This window comes from Ranitomeya imitator, chromosome 2 (genome assembly GCF_032444005.1).
Source record: "Ranitomeya imitator isolate aRanImi1 chromosome 2, aRanImi1.pri, whole genome shotgun sequence".
NCBI lineage: Eukaryota > Metazoa > Chordata > Amphibia > Anura > Dendrobatidae > Ranitomeya > Ranitomeya imitator.
This window is the reverse complement of record NC_091283.1, coordinates 403,887,003-403,908,821: the sequence shown is the minus strand read 5'-3', so window position 1 is coordinate 403,908,821 and position 21,819 is coordinate 403,887,003. Positions and strand designations below refer to the sequence as shown.

At 45.0% G+C, this 21,819-nt stretch overlaps 1 protein-coding gene across 1 annotated transcript; it reads left to right on the top strand.

The window, feature by feature from the left end:
- Window positions 1-4,532: 4,532 nt before the first annotated feature.
- Window positions 4,533-20,581, top strand: NARF (nuclear prelamin A recognition factor). The gene is made up of 11 exons (XM_069750665.1): window positions 4,533-4,674; window positions 7,920-7,997; window positions 8,298-8,441; window positions 9,430-9,562; window positions 10,084-10,218; window positions 14,849-14,967; window positions 15,044-15,173; window positions 15,361-15,433; window positions 17,750-17,884; window positions 18,019-18,176; window positions 19,621-20,581. The coding sequence occupies exons 1-11, from the start codon at window positions 4,648-4,650 to the stop codon at window positions 19,860-19,862; spliced, it is 1,374 nt and encodes a 457-aa protein (XP_069606766.1). The 5' UTR covers window positions 4,533-4,647; the 3' UTR covers window positions 19,863-20,581.
- Window positions 20,582-21,819: the final 1,238 nt, after the last annotated feature.

Genomic DNA, 21,819 nt, shown 5'->3' with positions numbered 1-21,819 from the left:
TCTATATGTGTGTAGGTTTTTGTTTTGCTTTTTTTTTACACTTGAACACAGTAGCCGGATGATGGTATTACTACTGTCCCATCATTCGGCTACCTTTCACTGTAGCAGGCATAGGCGGAGGGGACTAGTAGTCCCATCGGACGATGCCTGCCTACACCCAGACCCGCACGCAAACACATACAGCCCGCACACACACACAGCCCCAGACACCCACGTGCACACACACACAGATACACCCAGCCCCGCACACACACAGCCCTGCACACCCCGCACAGCCCCGCAGACCCACACAGACACACACAGATACACACAAACACCCGCACATACACACGCACATCTTCTCCGCACACACACAGTCTCCACCCACACACACAGTCTCCACCCACACTCCGCCCACACACTCTTCCCCCTTCCGATCTGCAGAGTTTATCGCAGGCACATCCGCAGAAAATCTGAAGATCTTTTTTACACCTGAGGTTTTGCTGCGGATTTGCCTGACACAATGGAATTCAATGGGTGCAGAAATGCTGCAGATCCGCAAAAAGAATTGACATGCTGCGGAAAAAAAAAAGCTGCGATTCCGCACGTTTTTTTCCTCAACATGTGCACAACAAATGTCAATTTCAAATAGACTAACATTGCTTGTGCACTACACTGCGGATTTGATGCAATTCCGCGCGTCCAAAGACGCCATGGAAACACATCAAAATTCGCAACGCGTGCACATAGCCTAAAAAGATCTGCAGTTTTGCTGCGGAGTTGGGTGCGAGAAACGCTGCAGATCGGGAGGAAGAGTGTGTGGGCGGAGTGTTGGCAGAGACTATGTGTGTGGGCGGAGACTGTGTGTGCGGAGAAGGTGTGCGTGTCTGTGTGCGGGTGTTTGTGTGTGTCTGTGTGGGTCTGCGGGGCTGTGTGTGTGTGTTAATAGGTGTGCGGGTCTGTATGTAGGCAGGCATCGTCTGATGGGACTACTAGTCCCATCCTGTTATGCCTGCTACAGTGACAGCTAGCCGGATGATGGGACAGAAGTAGTCCCATCATCTGGCTACTGTGTAAAAAATAAAAAAAACACATACACACATATACACATACTGTACATACTCACCATACACCTAGTCCCCGAAGCCCTCGATCACCTGTAAAAAAAATAAAAGTAATAAACCAACAGTATACTCCCTGTTCCGATGTAACCCATTTAATAACGAGTGTCCCACGATGATCTCCAGTGTAGCGCTCTGGTGATACAATAACGGCAGGTAATCCTCCGCACTGTATCCCTCCGAGTTCAGCAGAGTTCATACTGTCACTTGCGGCACCGCTGCGTGGGAAAATTCTCACACAGCAGTGCCGTAAAGTGAGAGCCCATTGAACCCTCAGTGATAATACTGCAGGAGCCATTGTCTCCCGTCAGTGTGTCACTGGAGGCCTATAGAGAAGTCATATCTCCTGATGTGACTGCTCTATATGGGAGATTGTCGTGGGACACTTGTTATTAAATGGACTGTATCGGACCAGGGAGTATTTATGTTAGATTATTATTTTTTCTTTTTTTACAGGAGATCAAGGGTGTCGCATGGATCGGCAGAACAATAAAGATGGCAAAACTGTATAGTGTTTATTTCATTAAAATACTTTTTTCGGGCTGTCTTTTTTTAACCCATTAACAAATATAGGATTAATAATGGATAGGTGTCTTATTGACAGCTCTCCATTACTAAGCCGGCTTGATGTCACCTTACAATACAAAAGTGAAATTAACCCCCTATTACCCCATATGCCACTGCTAAAAACGCGATAAAACCGCATTAGAAACTGCAGACATATGCATCCTATCATTTAGAATGCATTCTGCAATTTTTGTGCACATGATGCGTTCTTTTCCGCGAAAAAAACGCATTGCGGTAAAAAAAAGCAGCATGTTCATTAATTTTGTGGTTTTTTCGCGTTTTTCCCGCTATTCTATGCATTTGGAAAAAACTCAAGAAAAAAACGCATAAAAAACGCGAAAAAAAAAACGCATTTCTGGCAGAAATGTCAGGTTTTTGTCAGGAAAATTTCTGCCAGAAATCCTGACGTGTGCACATAGCCTAAGTGCCAGAATTAGCACATCTTACAGAGCGCCATTTCTGGGGCGGCTGGGGGCTGGTGTTTGTAGCCGGGTGGGTCCAATATCCATGGTCCCTTCCTAGGCTATGAATATCAGCCGCCAGCTGTCTGCATAGTCTTTTCTGGCTATTAATTATAGGGGACCCCGCGTCTTTTTTGGGGGGGTCCCCCATTTTAATAGCCAGTAAAGGCTAAATATACAGCTGCTGGCTGATATTCATAGCCTGGGAAGATTCATGGGTATTAACCCCTTCCCAGGCTATAAACATCGGCCCCCAGTCACTGGCTTTTCATCTCTGGTGGGAGCCCAGGCCATTTTTTTATCAATCTTTTTTAAATTAAACAGATATTGCATTTAAGGCCGGGGTCACACTTGTGAGAAACTCACACAAGTCTCGCACCTCAATACCCGGCACTGTCGCCAGCACTCGGGACCGGAGTGTGCGGCTGCATGTATTTCTATGTAGCTGAATGCTGCGGTCCCAAGTGCTGGCGGCAGTGCTGGGTATTGAGGTGTGAGACTCGTGCGAGTTTCTCACAAGTGTGACCTCGGCCTAACGCAGATTTTGTGTATGTGTCTTTATTTCACTCTTTATGTGCCATTTTATTATGTACCATTGGTATTATCTATCTATCCATCTACCTATAGATCTATCTATCTGTGTGTGTTTAAACATTATTCTTCAATCGAGTTTGTAAAATAAGAGGTTGGACAAGAAATGACATCATAATTCTTTTTTTTTTAAATAATAAATCTTTATTTAGCTTACAAAAACGCATACAAATCCGCATGAAATTCCGCATAAAAAATGCATCAACTCCACGCGGATTTTTACCTGCGTTTTCTGCCAAGCGATGCAGACTCTGCACAAATTCCACAGGCAAATCTGCAGCGTGTGCACATACCCGAAATGGCTCCAAATCTGTTCATTTCATGCTGTTATCCATATATTGGCCACAAGGTGGCTCTGCAAACTTGTTATTTCAAATTTTTACCAGGAAGTGGCGTCCAATACTTACTGTGCACGCTGACGACTTTGTTAGGGTGGTTTCACACTTGCGTTTTTGTCTGCAGCGTTTTTTGCACAAAAAAACGCATGCTTTTTTTCCCTATATTTAACATTGAAAACGCATGCTTTTTTTGTGTACGCGTTTGGTCGCGTTTTCAATCGCATGCGTTTTTTTACTGCATGCGTTCATTTTCAAAAATGCAACTTGTAGTATTTTTGAGAGGCGTTTTTGGACACAAAAAAAGCATGCGTTTTCATGCGTTTTTTTGGGTCAAAAAACACATTGGAGTCAATGGGAATGCATGCATTTTTTTGTGCATGCGTTTGCATGCGTTAAAAACGCATGCGTTTTTAAAAAAAAACACAAAAACACACTGACAAACCACCCCACACCATAAAATTGATAAAGGGATCCTCCCCCTAACCCTACCCCTAACCCTACCCCTAACCCTAAAGGGATCCTAACCCTAACCCTACCCCTACCCTTAAAGGGATTAGGGTTAGGGGTAGGGTTAGGGTTAGGGGTAGGGTTAGGGTTAGGGGTAGGGTTAGGATCCCTATAGGGTTAGGGTTAGGATCCCTACCCTTAACCCTACCCCTAACCCTAGCTCTTTCTGTTTATAGTGGGTTTTTTACTTTATTTTGATGATTGGCAGCTGTCACACATTTATCTGCATGCGTTTAAAAAACGCAAATGCATGAAAAACGCATGTAAACGCGTCAAAACGCCGCATTTTTTTCACCACATGCAAAAACGCATGCGTCAAAAAAACGCAGCGTTTGCACGCGTTTACATGTTTTTTCACCATGCGTTTTTTTTTTTAAACACATGCGTTTTGAAACGCAAGTGTGAAACCAGCCTTATATCAGTTCTATCCACTAGGTGGCACTAACGTGTTATCCCAAAACTGGACAGTAGGTGGCGATGCCTCCCTACAGTTCATCGTCACAACTGGGTTCTGTTGAGGTCACGGCGCACCACACACTTGGGCTGAACACTAGATGGCGCCGCATCTTCTCAGGTCACGAGTACTAGAGGGCGCACCATTTTGCCAGGCGTGGAGTACATTACGGAGGAAAACTTCTGCAGAGTATGGGGCTCTGCATCAGCTCCGCAGCGCCCCCTTTAGTCTCTCGTGTATCCTTATAGTTCATTGTCGTCACATGACCGCTAGTCTCTTAGTGCTAATCTCGGAGCACTAGAGGAAAAATTAAACTCCTTTATATTATTCCCCTCAGAAGGAGGCATTTTGCCGAAGTGGCACCTAGTTAAGTCTTCGGGGCGGTCTTCAAAAACATGGCGGCCCCAGTGAGGACTGTGTTTCTATTATTCGGACAATATGACAGGTGGGCGTGTTCTGGGCGGGGTTACTGGAGGAAATCCACCTTCCCCTGCTTCTCATTGGTGGGGGAGCTATCAATTAAACGGGAGCAAAGTAAGAGGCGAGAGACGAGGGGTAACAAAGCTCCGGGTGACAGCAGCTTGTGCCGTGCGACCCCCGGGACCAGGGACGACCCTGACCGGCCAGACATGAAGTGTGAGAACTGCACCAAGGCGGTGAGCGGCCACAGCAGCGGGGGCCAGACATGGCTGACACTAACCCCTTATCGCCCAGTGTGCTGCATAGAGCCGCACGTTCCGCTGTATCCCTGCACTGCAGGACGTAGGATTAACCCCTGGGACCCACACACGGCCTGGCCCTTTATCATTATTTTCTGATTATATACAATTTTTTTCTATTTGGGCTTTTATACTGTATATGTGCATAAAAAGCCTATATATAATATTTTTTTTTTTTTTTTTTTGGGGGGGGGGGGTGACATCTTTGTAAAATCAGGGCATCAACAAGTCCCATTGGGGTCACAATTCTTCGGCCGATTTATTATTGATGCGCGTTCACTGTTTGCCTCCTGCCTTTGCCGCACGTTTTCTTGTCGTAAGTCTTTTTGGTTGCTATGTGATACTGCGGACGTGGATGGTAGATTCTGCGGTAAATTGTTGCTATGGGTTACAGTGGATCGGTGTCTCTTCTGCTGTACTGTGCGGAGTACATGTTACACTTGTTGCTATGGGTTACGGTGCGCGTCTGTAGCTTCCGTGAGATGTTGCATATTTGGTTTCTGTGGGTTACGGTGCGTGCATATCCTCCATGATATGTTGCTATGGGTTACGGTGCGTGCATATACTCCATGAGATGTTGCTGTGGGTTACAGTGCACGCGTAGCTTCCGTGAGCTGTTGCTATGGGTTACGGTGCACGCGAAGCTTCCGTGAGCTGTTGCTATGAGTTACGGTGCGTGCATATACTCCATGAGATGTTGCTATGGGTTACAGTGCATGCGTAGCTTCCACAAGCTGTTGCTATGGGTTGCGCTGCGCTTGTAGCTTCCGTGAGCTGTTGCTATGGGTTGCGCTGCGCGCGTAGCTTCCGTGAGCTGTTGCTATGGGTTGCGCTGCGCGCGTAGCTTCCGTGAGCTGTTGCTATGGGTTACGGTGCGCGCGTAGCTTCCGTGAGCTGTTGCTATGGGTTACGGTGCGCGCGTAGCTTCCGTGAGCTGTTGCTATGGGTTACGGTGTGCGCGGGCTGATACTGCGGTGGCATGTTGCTGTGGGTTACGTTGAGCTCGGGCTGATACTGCGGTGGCATGTTGCTGTGGGTTACGTTGAGCTCGGGCTGATACTGCGGTGGCATGTTGCTGTGGGTTACATTGCGCATGTCCGGATGCTGTGGTAGCATGCATGTTGCTGTGGGTTACATTACGCATGTGCGGATGCTGTGGTAGCATGCATGTTGCTGTGGGTTACATTGCGCATGTGCGGATGCTGTGGTAGTATGTTGCAGTGGGTTACATTGCGCATGTGCGGATGCTGTGGTAGTATGTTGCTGTGGGTTACATTGCGCATGTGCGGATGCTGTGGTAGTATGTTGCTGTGGGTTACATTGCGCATGTGCGGATGCTGTGGTAGTATGCTGCTGTGGGTTACATTGCGCATGTGCGGTTGCTGTGGGTTACATTGCGCATGTGCGGTTGCTGTGGGTTACATTGCGCATGTGCGGTTGCTGTGGGTTACATTGCGCATGTGCGGATGCTGTGGTAGCATGCATGCTGCTGTGGGTTACATTGCGCATGTGCGGATGCTGTGGTAGCATGCATGTTGCTGTGGGTTACATTGCGCATGTGCGGATGCTGTGGTAGCATGCATGTTGCTGTGGGTTACATTGCGCATGTGCGGATGCTGTGGTAGCATGTTGCTGTGGGTTACTACGACAGGATCTGCTTGAATGTAACGTAACCCATAGCAACATACTACGGCAGCACGAGCGCAATGTAACCCACAGCAACATGCCACCGCAGGATGTGCCCGAGCCCCATACCCTTTTATGTGTTCAAAGCCTTAGTGCTGACAGATCCGCCATTACAAAATAAGAAAAAAAACTTGGCACTCAAGAAGAATTTTGGTGTAAAGATTAAGATCCTTTATTGTGCATCCACAAAGATATATGTTTGAACGTTTTCGGTCCACATCCAGACCTTCATCAGAACAATTTTACTGGTATAGTAGGTGAAGCGCATATAGGGTCAGTGTTGGTTCCAACTGGATTATTCAACTGGCCTGGATGCAATGGGAGATCCTGTGGATGTGAGTGCACGTGGAGTACGGCAGGAGACGCTCACAGATCCGCCATTACGTCACCCTCAGACTAGACATCGGGGTCTTCGGATATGTCCACCTTACTTACAAGAACCTTTTCCAAAACGCATCGCCCTCCAACCACAGAGCCCGGTGCTGACTCCTCGTCTACTTCATATCCATCTTCCACCTGATTTTGGGGATTTCTGTTCTGTCAGTTATGAACCCCACCCCAAATATTGGCCTCATACTTACAGCCAATGTGCCAACCCTGAGCGCATTGCACCCATGGCGGCCATATTGTCAGCTTTTTACCTCAGTGGTGCCTACATAGTTAACAGCATGTCTTCTATTTGACCTGTAGGTGCTGCAAGGCCACTTTTAGTGACAAGTGGCACCTGAGATTTTGTTTTGTGGTGGGGGGAGGTCAGGATGGTGTTTAGGTGTTTGATTTTTCTCTTTTGTTTTTGCTTTTTCCTCTTTGATATTCTAGGTGAAGGCTCCTTTTGTAACCGGAGAGAATTGTTTTTGTTCTTGCATTTTCTGTAGGACAAGCCCTTCTCTCAACAAATATTTTTGTGAATGCTGACCATGGGGGGAGGTGGGAGGGTAGACAAATATTTTGAGTGGCAGAGAGACTGTTTCCATTCTGATGTGAATACTCCTGGTATGCGACCTAATACCCATTTGTCATCATCTCCCTTACCACTGGTGTGGTGTTTTTTTTGTTTTTTGTTTGTTTGTTTTTTAGGTATATAAACAAAAAATAAACTTTTTTTAATGTTGTTTTTTTTATTTGTTACTTGTCCATTAAAGTCTGTGAGAAATGAAAACTACAAAATCGAAAATGAAAATAATATAATGAATGAATAATTAACCTCCCCGGAGCCATAGTCAGGCAGGGCTGTAGTAACTCGATTGCTCCTGGTGGTTGTCATACAGCTCTACTTACATTTTCAGGTCTGTAAATATATGTAGAAACCTGTAAAAAAAAAAAAAAATATATAATTTTTTTTTTTCTCTCCCCATGTTGATTATTAGATTAAAAAGAAAATTGAATTTTTATTCAATGCTTCTAATCAATTGGTAGAGTGTTTGTTTGTTTTTACATTTTCTATTTGTAACAAACATTTCTAAAACTTCTTCCCCTCCCCCCCCCCCAACCGACAGGAATGTAGCAAGAAAAAAAAGAAGAACGCAGATGATGCGGAGCTTTCTGTGCCGCTGCCTCCGGAGGACGGAGACGAGGTGAGAGTGAGACACTGCCTTATCTGAGACCTACCATGTTGGGCGCACACCCAACCTCTCAACCTTATCTCTTCCCGCCACTCCACCCTGACCAGACTTTACACCCATCAAAGCGGACTGCGGAATTTGAAAATACATTTTTTAAAAAATGTTAACGAACAACTTAAAAATTCTTTCCTTTGTGAACATCCCCTCCCCCAATATATTCCTAGATCAGGGGAAACTTGCAAAATGTTATGAAGCTACAACTCCCAAAATTGCTCCCATGACATCTTTTGAGTTCTTTTCTGACGTTAATAGAAAAGTGAGTTTCATCGTCTGGCCGATTCCCGCATCTTCCTGAGCGATTGCCTGGCGTGTAACAACTGTGTGACCTCGGAAGAAGGCTCCAAGATCTTCGCTCAGAACCAGAAGGCGCTTTTCAAGGTTCTAAGTCTCAATAAGGTATGATAGTGGTAACCTCATTGACGTGTCAGGCGCGGCATTAACATCCAGAGCTGCATTCACAATTCTGCCAGCTTGCAGTTGCAATCTGTCAAAACGCCATTCCCTATTCTTGGAAGCATCCATCAACGTATAATCGTTGGAGGTATCTGACATCAGAACATCAAACAGAATAATGGTCACTGTGATCTGCTGTATTCAGCATACAATGCCTTTTTTTTCATTGTGTCTTACGTTTTTCATCCCAATGGTTGTAGCATAAGTCAATGACCTGTTGTAAAGATGGACCCTCTGTTGAAAATTTCTTTAACCCTCCTTAATGCTCTGTGATGTATATATCCATGGAATGGGCTTATATGTATGGAGCAGGCTCAGGAACCGAGCCTACTCCATAGAGGGCAGGTGCCAGCTGTGTTATGCATCCTCTAACAGCAGCTATCTGACCTAGCTCCTGTCGCTGCTGTTTAATCGCTAAAATGTCGCTGTAAGTTTCTGAAAAAAAAAAAGCAGAAAAAAAATTATATATATTTTTTTTCAGTAAAGTGAATCGTGCCCTTCAAAACTAGAACTGCAAAAAAAAAAGCCCCCCCCCCCCCCCCCCAAAAAAAAAATGTAGTAATGTGGAATGAAAGCCTCGTATGTACACAACATTTGTATTGCTAAAAATTAAAACAAGAAACCCTCGCTCAGCCCCATCAACAGAAAAATAACTGTCACTGGTCTCTGAAAAGAGCGATGCAAAGTAAAAATGTGTTTGTTTTTCACCACTTAAAATAAAATCGATCGGTGTCATAGTCATCTAGTGGTTGGTTAGACCCCCATCTATGTAGGTAGTTACAGCCCATCCTAGTGATAAATTGATTATCAGAATACCCCTTTCATTTGGAAGGGATGAGTCTTGGCTGTAGAGTTTTAAGCAGCTGCCTGCAGAATTGTGAATGCAGCTCTGGAGTATGACCTGTAATAGATTTGTACCTCTATCTTCCAGAAGTGTGACGCTTCTCTCCATAGACTGGTGGTGGCGTCGATCAGTCCGCAGTCTGTGCCTTATTTTGCTGTCAAGTTCCAGCTTTCTGTCTGTGAGGCGGCCAAGAAGCTCTGCGGCTTCCTCAAGAGTCTGGGTAAGTAAAAGTATAACTTAAAGGGGTTTCCAGGATTACGGAGGATTCCTGGTTGCTTTCTCTCAAACAATCACCTCATTAGCATAGGTTGCCTCTTATTGCAACTCTGCTCCATAACCCTGCTGTTGTCTTCGGTCTGGGGAGACCGATTTTGAACTGTGGTATTTTTTGGGGTGTTCAAGATGCGGTTCTGAAACTTGTGGTTGATTGACTTAAATGAGGATGGGTCGGTCGGCCACGGGTTTCAGAGCCGCATCTTGAATATTGAAGTTCAAGGTTGGTCGTTTTTGACCGAAGACAACAGCAGGGTACACGGAGCAGAGCTTAAACACCGTGCATACCCCAAGAAAGGGAGCACTGTTTGTAAGAGAAAGCAGCCATGTTTTCCTAATTCTGGACTATCCCTTAAAGCCATAGATTGCAATTTCTTAATATTGCTCTCATTGGGAGCAGCTGTGAAAAATGTTAAAGTTGCACTTCTGCTCCTCTGCAAAAACGCTTTGTATTGCATCCTTCTTCAGGCGTCCATCACGTGTTTGATACAACGATCGCTGCGGATTTCAGCATCCTGGAAACCCAGAAGGACTTCATCCAAAGGTTTAGGCGGCAGACGCAGGACGAGCATGCCTTCCCCATGTTCGCCTCAGCTTGTCCAGGTAAACAGTGCCCTACAGGCTAGGTGTTAGTTCTGACCTCTCCTGAGAAGAGGAGGTTAATAGCGATGGTCTGAAATAAGCGGCGCCACAATTGCTAAGCAGCTGCTTATCGGTCCCAGTGCGGACATCCTCACGTAGTCCTAATATCCGGCTACCATGAGTAGGCCCTGGAAGCCAACATTGGTGACGCTGTTTGCCCTTGAGATAAAATTAAAAAAACACCCCCTACCCTCCCCGATCTTGAGACTCCGCGCCACTTGTTATTATTGGGTTACCCATTGCAATTTGCTAATGACCTTGTTAGAGAAACTCCTGGCTAAGGTGTTGGCGATGAGGTTGACAAGTGTTATTTCTGGCCTGATACACTCAGACCAGTCTGGCTTTATGCCTGATAGGTCAACTGCGATTAATCTACGAAGGCTGTATATGAACTTGCAACTCAAAGCCGATAACTGTGGCCAGAGAGTTATTGCATCTTTAGACGCTCACAAGGCGTTCGATAGTGTGGAGTGGGGGTATCTCTGGCAGGTGTTGCGAAGAATGGGGTTTGGACCGCAGTTCATATCATGGATTCAATTAATGTACTCGATGCCGATGGCCAGGGTTAGGGTAAACGGGGAGTTTTCACGGACCATACAATTGGCTAGAGGGACGAGGCAGGGGTGTCCGCTTTCCCCCCTTTTGTTTGCTCTGGCGGTGGAACCACTGGCCGCTACGCTTCGACAGTCTGATGAGATGACGGGGTTTAAATATGGGGTGATTGAAGAAAGGGTGGCGTTGTATGCGGATGATATTTTGTTGTTTCTGGCTGACCCGGTTGCATCCTTGGAGGGAGCCATTGGGATTATTGAACGATTCGGATCAGTGTCGGGACTTAGGATAAATTGGAGTAAGTCTATCTTGTTTAAGGTGGACGATGTGGATGGGGAGCCATTGGAGGACAGGCGACTGGAGGTGACGAGTAAATTTAAGTACCTGGGAATATGGGTATCTATGCCGGTCACTGACTATATACATGAGAATCTGACTCCAATCTTGGGTGCCCTCAAGGCAAAAGCGGATGCATGGCTTAAGCTACATTTGTCTGTGGTAGGCAGGGTGAATCTTATCAAAATGATTCTGATGCCGAAAATACTGTATATTCTTCACAATGCGCCGGTTTGGATACCACGTGGGAAATTTAGACAGATCAACTCTCTGTTTAGGAATCTGATTTGGGGGAGGTAGCATCCGCGTATCAAACTGGAGACACTTCAGCGACCCAAGGATGATGGGGGTCTGGCATTGCCTAACCCTGAGTTGTACTTTCTTGCAGCCCAGAGTCAGCATTTAAGGGGCTGGGCGCATGAGGGGTCATCTGGGGCAGTACAGCAGTTGATGGAGGTGGTGACAAAAAGAAGGCCAGTGGTGCAATGTTTGGAGGATGGATCCTTGGAGAGTTTGGGGAAGCTATATCCGACTTTGCTGTTGATACGCAAGCTGTGGAGTAGATTGAGGCACATACGTGGGATCACGGACTTGACTAGATACTCGCCGCTATGGCATAATAACAATCTGAAAGAATTTGAGGCATTGGGGGTACTGATAGAGTGGTTGGGCAAACGGATTCAGTATGTGTATCAAATAATTGAACAAGGTGAACTGAAATCATTTTCCCAATTGCAGGCGGAATTTGGTCTTGGGTCTGCAGGGGAGTATCAATATTTGCGGATGAGGCATGCCTTTGGAGCTCAGAGTAGGAACGGAGGTATTAGGATTCAAAGGGATATAGTACTGGAGTATGTGTGTAATGATGGGACGACTGGAGGAGTCATATCCACTCTGTACAGGGATCTGTTGCACAGTTTTCTATTGGGGTTTCCAATAATGGCGAGAGCTAAATGGGAAAGGGATTTGGGCCCAATAGATAACGAGACTTGGGAGTCGGTGTTGGAATGGATCCCAAGACTGTCGCTGAGTGAACCGTATAGACTGTCACAGCTCTATGTGATACACAGAGTTTATAAGTCTCCGATGGTGCTATATAAGGCAGGATTGCGTAATGACTCTGAATGTCCGAGGTGTAAATCTACGGATGCAGACATTTTCCATATGATGTGGACATGTCCGAGGTTGGCTGCCTTCTGGGTGGTAGTTTTGAGTCGTATGGAAGGTGCGTATGGATGCACGGTGCCAAGGGATCCAGTTGTCTGTTTGTTGGGATGCGTGGATGAGATTGGAGTGGATAAACACCTAAAGATAGCTATAGCCGGATTGTTGTATATGGCTAGGAAGGTGATAGCTAGAAACTGGATTAGGGAAGAGCCACCGTCAAGAGGAGAATTCCTCCAGTATGTGAAACAGGGCCTGACACTAGAAAAAGGGATTTATATGAAGAAAGGGAAAACTGAAACGTTCAATAAAATGTGGTCTCCATGGATTGCTATGGGATAGTAATGTGAAGTGTGGCTTATACGATTGGTTGAGGGATTAGATACTCTATTGGTTTAATGATGGTAGTAATTAACCAGATGAGCTGCTTTGTGGGGTGGGGGTGGGGGGCTTTGGGATCGAAGGGGGCTGTTTGAAGGGGGAGGGGGGGGGAAATACTCTATATTGAAAATGTAAATGTAACATGTTAATTGCCTTGTTATTCTTAATAAAAATTTATTTGAATTAAAAAAAAAAAAATGACCTTGTTAGAGAGGAGCTTTCAAGACGGCATGACCGCCTGAGGCCAAAGCTAAAGATAAGGAGACTCTGGAAAGTGAAGATTCCCAGCAGTGACGGCACAGGAATAGCGCAGGTTCTGCTGAGTCAGGGACGTTGCTGGCGGCAGCTATGCAATGTCATAGCCCTGCCCTGGTGGGTGAAAGGCTAATCTCGCCCTGCAACTGTAATGCCAACATCCCATTCAGAGTAATGAGTGGTGCGTTAAAAACCCACAATGTACCGCTCTGCCCCCCTAAATGATCAAATGAGCACGTGTTTTTCAAGAAGTGAAACTGCTGATGGAAGGGTTAACCAAAATAAATGAGGGGAAGAAAAAGGCCAATGTAGAGATGCTGGTAAACAATGACTCAGCCGAAATTCACAGAAATGGAAACAGGCGCAGGACGTCAATATGGACTCACGTGTCACATAATACCATCTAATGATTACCTGATGTACACCGATTCGCTGTACCACCACCCCTCCCCCACACCAGCGCCTGCCTTCCTTACCGGTGACATGGAGGATTGTGCTTCAGGGTGAAACGTAGAATATAGATGGACTATGGAGACTTTTACTCTACAGGCTGCCTCTCTGCTGAGGAATTATCTGCCCCTATGTACAAGAATATATAACTACTATAATACTGTCCCCTATGTACAAGAATATAACTACTATAATACTGTCCCCTATGTACAAGAATATAACTACTATAATACTGCCCTTATGTACAAGAATATAACTACTATAATACTGCCCCTATGTACAAGAATATAACTACTATAATACTGCTCCTATGTACAAGAATATAACTACTATAATACTGTCCCCTATGTACAAGAATATAACTACTATAATACTGCCCTTATGTACAAGAATATAACTACTATAATACTGCTCCTATGTACAAAAATATAACTACTATAATACTGCCCCTATGTACCAGAATATAACTACTATAATGCTGCCCCTATGTACCAATAAGGCTAAGTTCACACTAGCGTTGTGCGCCGCTGCGTCGGCGACGCACAACGCACCGAAAAACGCGTGCAAACGCACGCAAAAACGCTGCGTTTTTCGACGCGTGCGTCGTTTTTTGACGAAAATCGGACGCAAGAAAAAGACGCTCGTGTCGGAAAACGCAACAAGCAAAAACGCATGCGTCCCCCATGTTAAACATAGGGGCGCATGACGCGTGCGTCGCCGCTGCGTCGCCGAACGCTAGTGTGAACGTAGCCTAATATACCGTATTTTTCAGATAATAAGACTCCCTTTTTTCCCCAAAATTTGGTGGGAAAATGAGGGTGCGTCTTATAATGCGGATATACCTTACCGGCCGCAGCTGGACAGGGTCCCAGGGTTGCTGCTGGAGGAGGCAGGAGAGGTGCATTGCTGCAGGCTGGGATGAGGGGGTGCTCGGATGTGCATCTGCAGGTGTTCAGTGGTGTGGGGGCTTTGCCAACATTTTGTGAAAGCCCAGAGCCCCCTTGCTTGCATGGTTTACTATGCAGTGGACTTCGGGGAAAATGGCTGCCGGGGGAGGGGCATGCGCAGAAGGAGATCTCGGCACCAAGATCTCGGGAGATGAGATGGAGCGTTGCTGCAGGCTGGGATGAGGGGGTGTACAGATGGGCCCCCGCAACTCTCCACTCTTGCCTCCTCCACCAACGTCCCTGAGACCCCCCTTCCCCCCCCCCCCCATTGCTGCCATCATCCCTCCGGTAAGCAATAAGATGCATGTATTGTAAGAAGCACCACCATTGCATTTAAAAGGTTTTTTTTCCTATTTTTCTCCTCAAAATTTGGGGTGCGTCTTGTAATCCGCAAAATACGGTAACTACTATACTGCTGCTCCGATGTACAAGGCATTAACTACTGTAATATAATTTGACTGTTCTTCCATGTTGCCCCCATTCACCCTCCGTCACGTTTCCCGCAGGGTGGGTGCAGTATGCGGAGCGTGTTCTGGGCGACCTGGTTACGCCGCACATCTGCACTGCAAAATCTCCTCAGCAGATTATGGGGTCACTAGTGAAGAGTTACTTTGCGTCACAGAAGGTGAGTCTGCCCTTCTTATATCACTGATGTGCTTTATGATAAAGACCCCGGAATACACGTGTGTTCGCTCTTCCAAAATCTGTCCCCGGATAAAATATTCCACCTCGCTGTGGCGCCATGTTATGACCGTAAGATGGAGGCCCTCAGGGAAGACTATTACACCGATCTGTTCAACTGCCGCGATGTCGACTGCGTGCTGACGTCAGGCAAGTGGCGCCCCTGTATCAGCCTGTGTAAATGCAGGGGGGAGGGGTGGTATGTTCCAAATATATAGTCGGGACCACACACACCTGATGGCTGTTACCTTTCTAGGGTATAGTCAGATCAACCTAAATAACTCTAAAATATAAAAGTATTATTCTTCTAAGTAAAAGAAATAATTTTTTTTTCCAGGTGAAGTAATGCAAATTATGGAAGAGAGAAATGTATCCGTAAAAGACGTGGAAGAATCTCCTCTAGAGCATGTGTGCGTAATGAGTCGGACCGCTGAAACCCGTAAAAAAGAAAAAATCCTGTCACGCTTCTAAATGTGTTTTGTTTTTGTTTCCCCCCCAAAAAAAAAAAAGTTGGTTTTATACTAGATGCAGCATGATCTCCCATCTGCCTAACACTACCAGGCGCCCCATGGGTTAACCCCTCAGCACATGCTGATCATGTGACTGCTCCGAACAGCTGACATCACATGGCTACCTTGTGATTTGAGGGGGGGGGGGACAAGCAATATCTTGGCACCCTTCGTTGGTCAATCAGCAGCTAATTTTTAATCCTTGCCCGCGTTATCCGTGTGCTTTCACTTTTATTCTCACTGAGTGCTTTGTAGTTGGTGGAGGGAGTTGTAACCTATTCATACCCACTACATGGAGCCCTTAATACCACTAGATGGCGCTGATATACCGTGACAATACGCTACATCCTATCAAGGGACACAGCACTACTTCCTCCTTAACGGGAATCTTCTGTCACCAGGCTCCGTATATACAATGTCTGTAGACCCTGAGCTGCTTATCACAGGAGTGGGCGGAGTCAGACTAGTAGGCAGGAGCTGCTGTGCCCCAGCAATGAGAAGCTCCATGCAATAAAACAATCATTGCAAGTAAACAGGACAGAGCTTGATAAGGGATGTATCGCTGAAATCTGTGGTTTAACCCCCTACAGCATGCTGTCTTCAGATTACATAGCAAGAAACTCCATTTAAAGCTTACTCTCCTCCTGCCACTAGATGGTGCTGAGACCCCACACTATATTGTTCTCAAGGATCACTGTTATCCACCAACCCCAACCACTACATGGTGCTAAGACCTCATAATATATGGTTCTCAAAGTTCACTATTCTCCCACCCACCAATCAGATGGTGCGTAGACCTCACATTATATTGTTCTCAAGGATCACTGTTCTCCCACCACTAGATGGCGCGTAGACCTCACACTATATTGTTCAAGGATCACTGTTCTCCCACACACCTCCCCCTCTAGGTGGCACCCATGTGACAACACTACAGTATGTTTAGCCCCATGGTTTACTCATGACTCAATGACCCCTGCACTAGAAGGCCAGCAAATTGCTGTTTCGCTGTAGCACTTAACTTTCCAAAACGAATTAGCAATCATTCTGAAAATCCGTGATTTGATGGCAATATATGGCTAATGATTTACCAGCACCAGTGTGCTGACTGGTGAAGCGGAGTGGATTTTTTTTTTCTTTCCTCTCGCGTATAGAAAAAATAATGTGCCAACGAAAATACAGTAAATGTGTGCCACTCACATTATACCATAGTATAAAGTAGTGATATACAATCAATAGAAAATGAGTACCCGTGCTACACCAGCAAAATAGTGAGTGCAGCTCTGGAGTATAATACAGGATGTAAGTCAGGATCAGTACAGGATCAGTAATGTAATGTATGTACACAGTGACTGCACCAGCAGAATAGTGAGTGCAGCTCTAGGGTATAATACAGGATGTAACTCAGGATCCGTAATGTATGTACACAGTGACTGCACCAGCAGAATAGTGAGTGCAGCTCTGGAGTATAATACAGGATGTAAGTCAGGATCAGTACAGGATCAGTAATGTATGTACACAGTGACTGCACCAGCAGAATAGTGAGTGCAGTTCTGGAGTATAATACAGGATGTAAGTCAGGATCAGTACAGGATCAGTAATGTATGTACACAGTGACTGCACCAGCAGAATAGTGAGTGCAGCTCTGGAGTATAATACAGGATGTAAGTCAGGATCAGTACAGGATCAGTAATGTATGTACACAGTGACTGCACCAGCAGAATAGTGAGTGCAGTTCTGGGGTAATACAGGATGTAACTCAGGATCAGTACAGGATAAGTAATGTAATGTATGTACACAGTGACTGCACCAGCAGAATAGTGAGTACAGCTCTGGAGTATGATACAGGAGGTAACTAATGTATATGTTGCCATGTGATAACACACACTAACTTGGACTTTAACTCATTAGGTGCTAAATACTTAGATTGCTAATATCTCAGCAACAGTGAGGCGAAATTTAAAAAAACAAATAATAATAATAATCCTGCTCTACAGCCACTATTACATTGTGTCCTCTTTAAGGGTGGACAGTACAATTTGGTGACTTCCATGTTTCTCCTTTGCATCAGAATGATGGTTTTATTCCAGTAAGCGTTTCTGATTTCCTCTTCTGTTTATCGTACGTGACACTGTTGTATGTGACTTGTGGTCACGCAGGAGTTTATAATATGATCTTGGCACTGATATAGTTTGGTTGTTTTTCCTTTCTCATCATCAGCTTTGGAGGGACCACATGTCAGTTTGTCCGCCATGAAGGCACCAGCTCGGACGGTTACCTCGCACACCTCTTTCGTCACGCTGCCAAGGAGCTGTTTGGCATGGAGGTTCAAGAAATCACATACAAGACATTAAAGTGAGTCCACTCATGTAAATACTGTGTAATGTATGGACACTAAAAATCTATATAAGGGGCTTACACTGCCGATAATCTGTTCTGTTAATTATTTGTGATTGTGTTTTTGTGTTTTTGTTTTTTGTATTTTCTAGGAACAAAGACTTCCAAGAAGTGTGCTTGGAGAAAGATGGCGAGACCGTGCTGAGATTTGCTGCAGCTTATGGGTTTCGGAACATTCAGAACATGGTACTAAAATTGCGAAAGGGGAAATTTCACTATCACTTCGTCGAGGTCCTGGCCTGTCCTGGAGGTCAGTCCCCAAAAATGTTGTTGGGTTTTGTTTTGTTTAAGATTGTGTATTTGAGTGATTTTTAGCTCATGCAAACTATTTGCCTTTCAGCTCACATATGTATGATGGATATTACCTTGTTTTTTGCATTCTGATGATGTCATGATAGCAAGGGGTTGGATCGTGCACAGCATTGCAACTATGATAGAAAGTGGTTTGCTCGTGCACAGCATCGCAGCTATGATAGCAAGGGGTCGGATCGTGCACAGCATCACAGCTATGATAGCAAGGGGTCGGATCGTGCACAGCATCACAGCTATGATAGCAAGGGGTCGGATCGTGCACAGCATTGCAACTATGATAGAAAGTGGTCTGCTCGTGCACAGCATCACAGCTATGATAGCAAGGGGTCGGATCGTGCACCGCATCGCAGCTATGAGGGCAAGGGATCGGATCGAGCACAGCATCGCAGCTATGAGGGCAAGGGGTCGGATCGAGCACAGCATCGCAGCTATGACAGCAAGGAGTCGGATCATGCACAGCATCGCAGCTATGATAGCAAGGGGTCGGATCGTGCACAGCATCGCAGCTATGAGGGCAAGGGGTCGGATCGAGCACAGCATTGCAACTATGATAGAAAGTGGTCTGATCGTGCACAGCATCACAACTATGATAGAAAGTGGTCTGATCGTGCACAGCATCGCAGCTATGATAGCAAGGGGTCGGATCGTGCACAGCATCGCAGCTATGAGGGCAAGGGGTCGGATCGAGCACAGCATTGCAACTATGATAGAAATTGGTCTGATCGTGCACAGCATCACAACTATGATAGAAAGTGGTCTGATCGTGGACAGCATCGCAGCTATGATAGCAAGGGGTCGGATCGTGCACAGCATCGCAGCTATGATAGCAAGGGGTCAGATTGTGCTCCGCATTGCAGCTATGATAGTAAAGGGTCGGATCGAGCACTGCATCGCAGCTTACTGTCTGTCTTTGGACAGGTCAAATTATCCTTTCTGACTGCTGTCCAGCACAGAAAGAAGTGGTCATCAGAACTGGACCATGGAGCAATGGAAGAAGGCAGTTTGGTCTGATGAATCATGTTCACTTGGACCACCATTTGCTTCACCTGCCGCCCTTCATGGCAATGAGATTCCGTAATGACAGTACTCTTTTTAATAGTCTATCGGGAATGGTCTTGGGAACATGATGAAGATGATGACTTGTCTCCAAATTCCTAGAACTTAATGGTATTGATCATCTGTGGGATGTTCTAGATTAATGGAGGCCTGCACACCTTTGGAGGATAGGCTTCTACCTGATATAGGATAAGAGCCCTATGAGGACCTACATACAGTATTGGGCAGGGGGTGTTAACGTTAAATTTTATTTATTTTTTCAATAGTTCACTTTTTTTTAAATGAATAAAAAAAGTAGATCATAAATGTTTGTTTTATTTTTCTAGGTTGCTTGAATGGAAAAGGCCAGGCACAGTCAGTAGATGGAAAACCAGAGCGGGCACAGCTGCAAGCCATGGAGGTTTTATTCACAAATGTGCCAGTTCAGAGCCCAGAAAATAACCCTCATATACATGAGTTATACACCAGCTGGCTGGAGGGAGAGGAATCCCAGAAATCCAGAGACTCCCTACATACCAAATATGTGCCCGCTGCTCAAAACACTGCCCGCGTAGACATGAAGTGGTGACAGATCCGACCGCTGGCAGCGGGCATGATACCATAGACTTGGAACTGCAATATAAAACAGGCGGGCGACTGCTGCCAGTACTACTGCGTCTGTCCTCAGAGGTCCGGGAGCCAAAATGGATGACTTTGCTCCGTTCCATTTAAAGCCGCCAACATTTTGGGTGGCACGTATTTGTTACAGACGAATTCCATGCGGACAGCTGTATGTCCCCAACATATGTGTCTTGTAATAACGTCTAGCCATCACTGTACATCTTTTAAGTTTTTTTTTTGTTTTGTTTTGTTTTTGCTGCTTGATCCACATTTTAGACAGGGTAAAACCAGTCGTGTGTGCGCCTGATGACCCCTTCAGTGCTGGAGTGCAGTTTGGTCTCTTATATAGATTCACCTACGTTTTCTTGTCTGTGTTGAATCTGTCAAGAAGCCAGATTTTAATGGAAGTTTTACATTGGCATCGGAGAATTAATTTGGGTGCCCAATATTAACATGACCGATCCTCTGATAAGGGGTTGTGTGATATTTAAAAAAAAAAAAAAATTGTCTTACTTTAAAGTTGATCACCCCTTACTCCCCAATATTGGTTCTAACTAAATGCATTTGTGAAGTGGGATACCACCCCTCCTTGTCAGTGCTGTCCATCAAGATTAAAGTTTTTATTTTTGTTGGAGGGGTGATTGGGGGTGTAATATAGAATCGTAAAAAAAAAAAAAAAACAGAAAATGTAATTTAAAAGCATAAAATATATTAAACTCACCAATCTAATCCTCCACAGATCCATTAAGCATTAACAGTCCCCGATGGCATATTGTACTTGGTACTAAATCATTATTACTGGCATCATGCTTTTTCTTAATAGATGCCACTATTGGGGCGGATGACCTCTAAGGCCACTAATTGGCTGCAGTGGTCATGTGTTAGCCACGCACATGACCACTGCGGCCAATCAGGCCGGAAGGATGAGAATGGTTTTGAAGATTGAGTTCTGTTTTGGTCAGGGAAGAGGGTGTGTGGGGTTGTTAGTTTTTTGTTTTGTTTTATATGAGAAACTTGAAAGGTTGAACAGCCTTTTACCCATTTCCTATAGTAAAGCACCACAGCTTGGTGCTTTCTCCCTACAGAAGGCCTTTCAATATACAAGCAGTTGATGGGGGGGAAAATGTATGTGTATGTATATATGTATGTATGTGTATGTATATATGTATATATATATAATCCATTCGTTGCTTTCAACCTAAGGAGAAGGAAAGTTTCCCAGTCGAGCATAAGAGATGCTACTTATTGTACAGGTATTTCTCTGGTCTGATGGCTGCACATCAATTTTTTGAATCTCCTTTTACCTCATTGTTTTATGTTAATGTGTAATTTTTATTTTTTTTGTTCAATAAAAAAAAATAAAAATGAAGCCTTCAAAAATTATCGCTTTGTACGTGTTTTTTATGCATAGACCATATAGGACTGTTACTTGAGGGCTGACTGCATTTCTGTAGGGTTCATGGGTGAAGGCACAGACACTAGGAGTACTACAAGTACAAGCTGCAGTTTCTCCTGCAGCCATCGCATGCTTTTGAGACCTTCATAATGGCATGTCAGTTTTAGCATTTAATGAACATAGCAAAAAAAAAAGTGCAAAAAATTCCACAATTGGTGTTTTGTTTTTGTTTTTTTGTTTTTTTAATTTACCATTTCACCGCACTTGAATTTTTTTTTTATGCTGTTTTCCAGTAAACTATATGGTTAAAATCAATGGTGTCATTCAAAAGTACAACTCATCCCGCAAAAAAACAAGACGAGCCCCCATATGGGTATATTGAAAAATAAAAGTAATAGGAAGTTGGGGAGCAAAAAACTAAAACGGAAAATATCAAGGTGGCGAAGTGGTCAAAGTTCATTTTAATTAATACATCTTGGGTTAATAAGTTCCACAATTGGATGTTTTAGGAAAAAATGTTCCTGTGCTG

Excerpts from the sequence above, each read along its gene's own strand:
- NARF (XM_069750665.1), top strand. The coding sequence starts at position 4,648 with ATGAAGTGTGAGAACTGCACCAAGGCG. Across the intron at positions 15,434-17,749 it reads GAATCTCCTCTAGAGCATGT|CTTTGGAGGGACCACATGTC; the intron begins GTGCGTAATGAG and ends TCTCATCATCAG. Across the intron at positions 17,885-18,018 it reads ATCACATACAAGACATTAAA|GAACAAAGACTTCCAAGAAG; the intron begins GTGAGTCCACTC and ends TGTATTTTCTAG.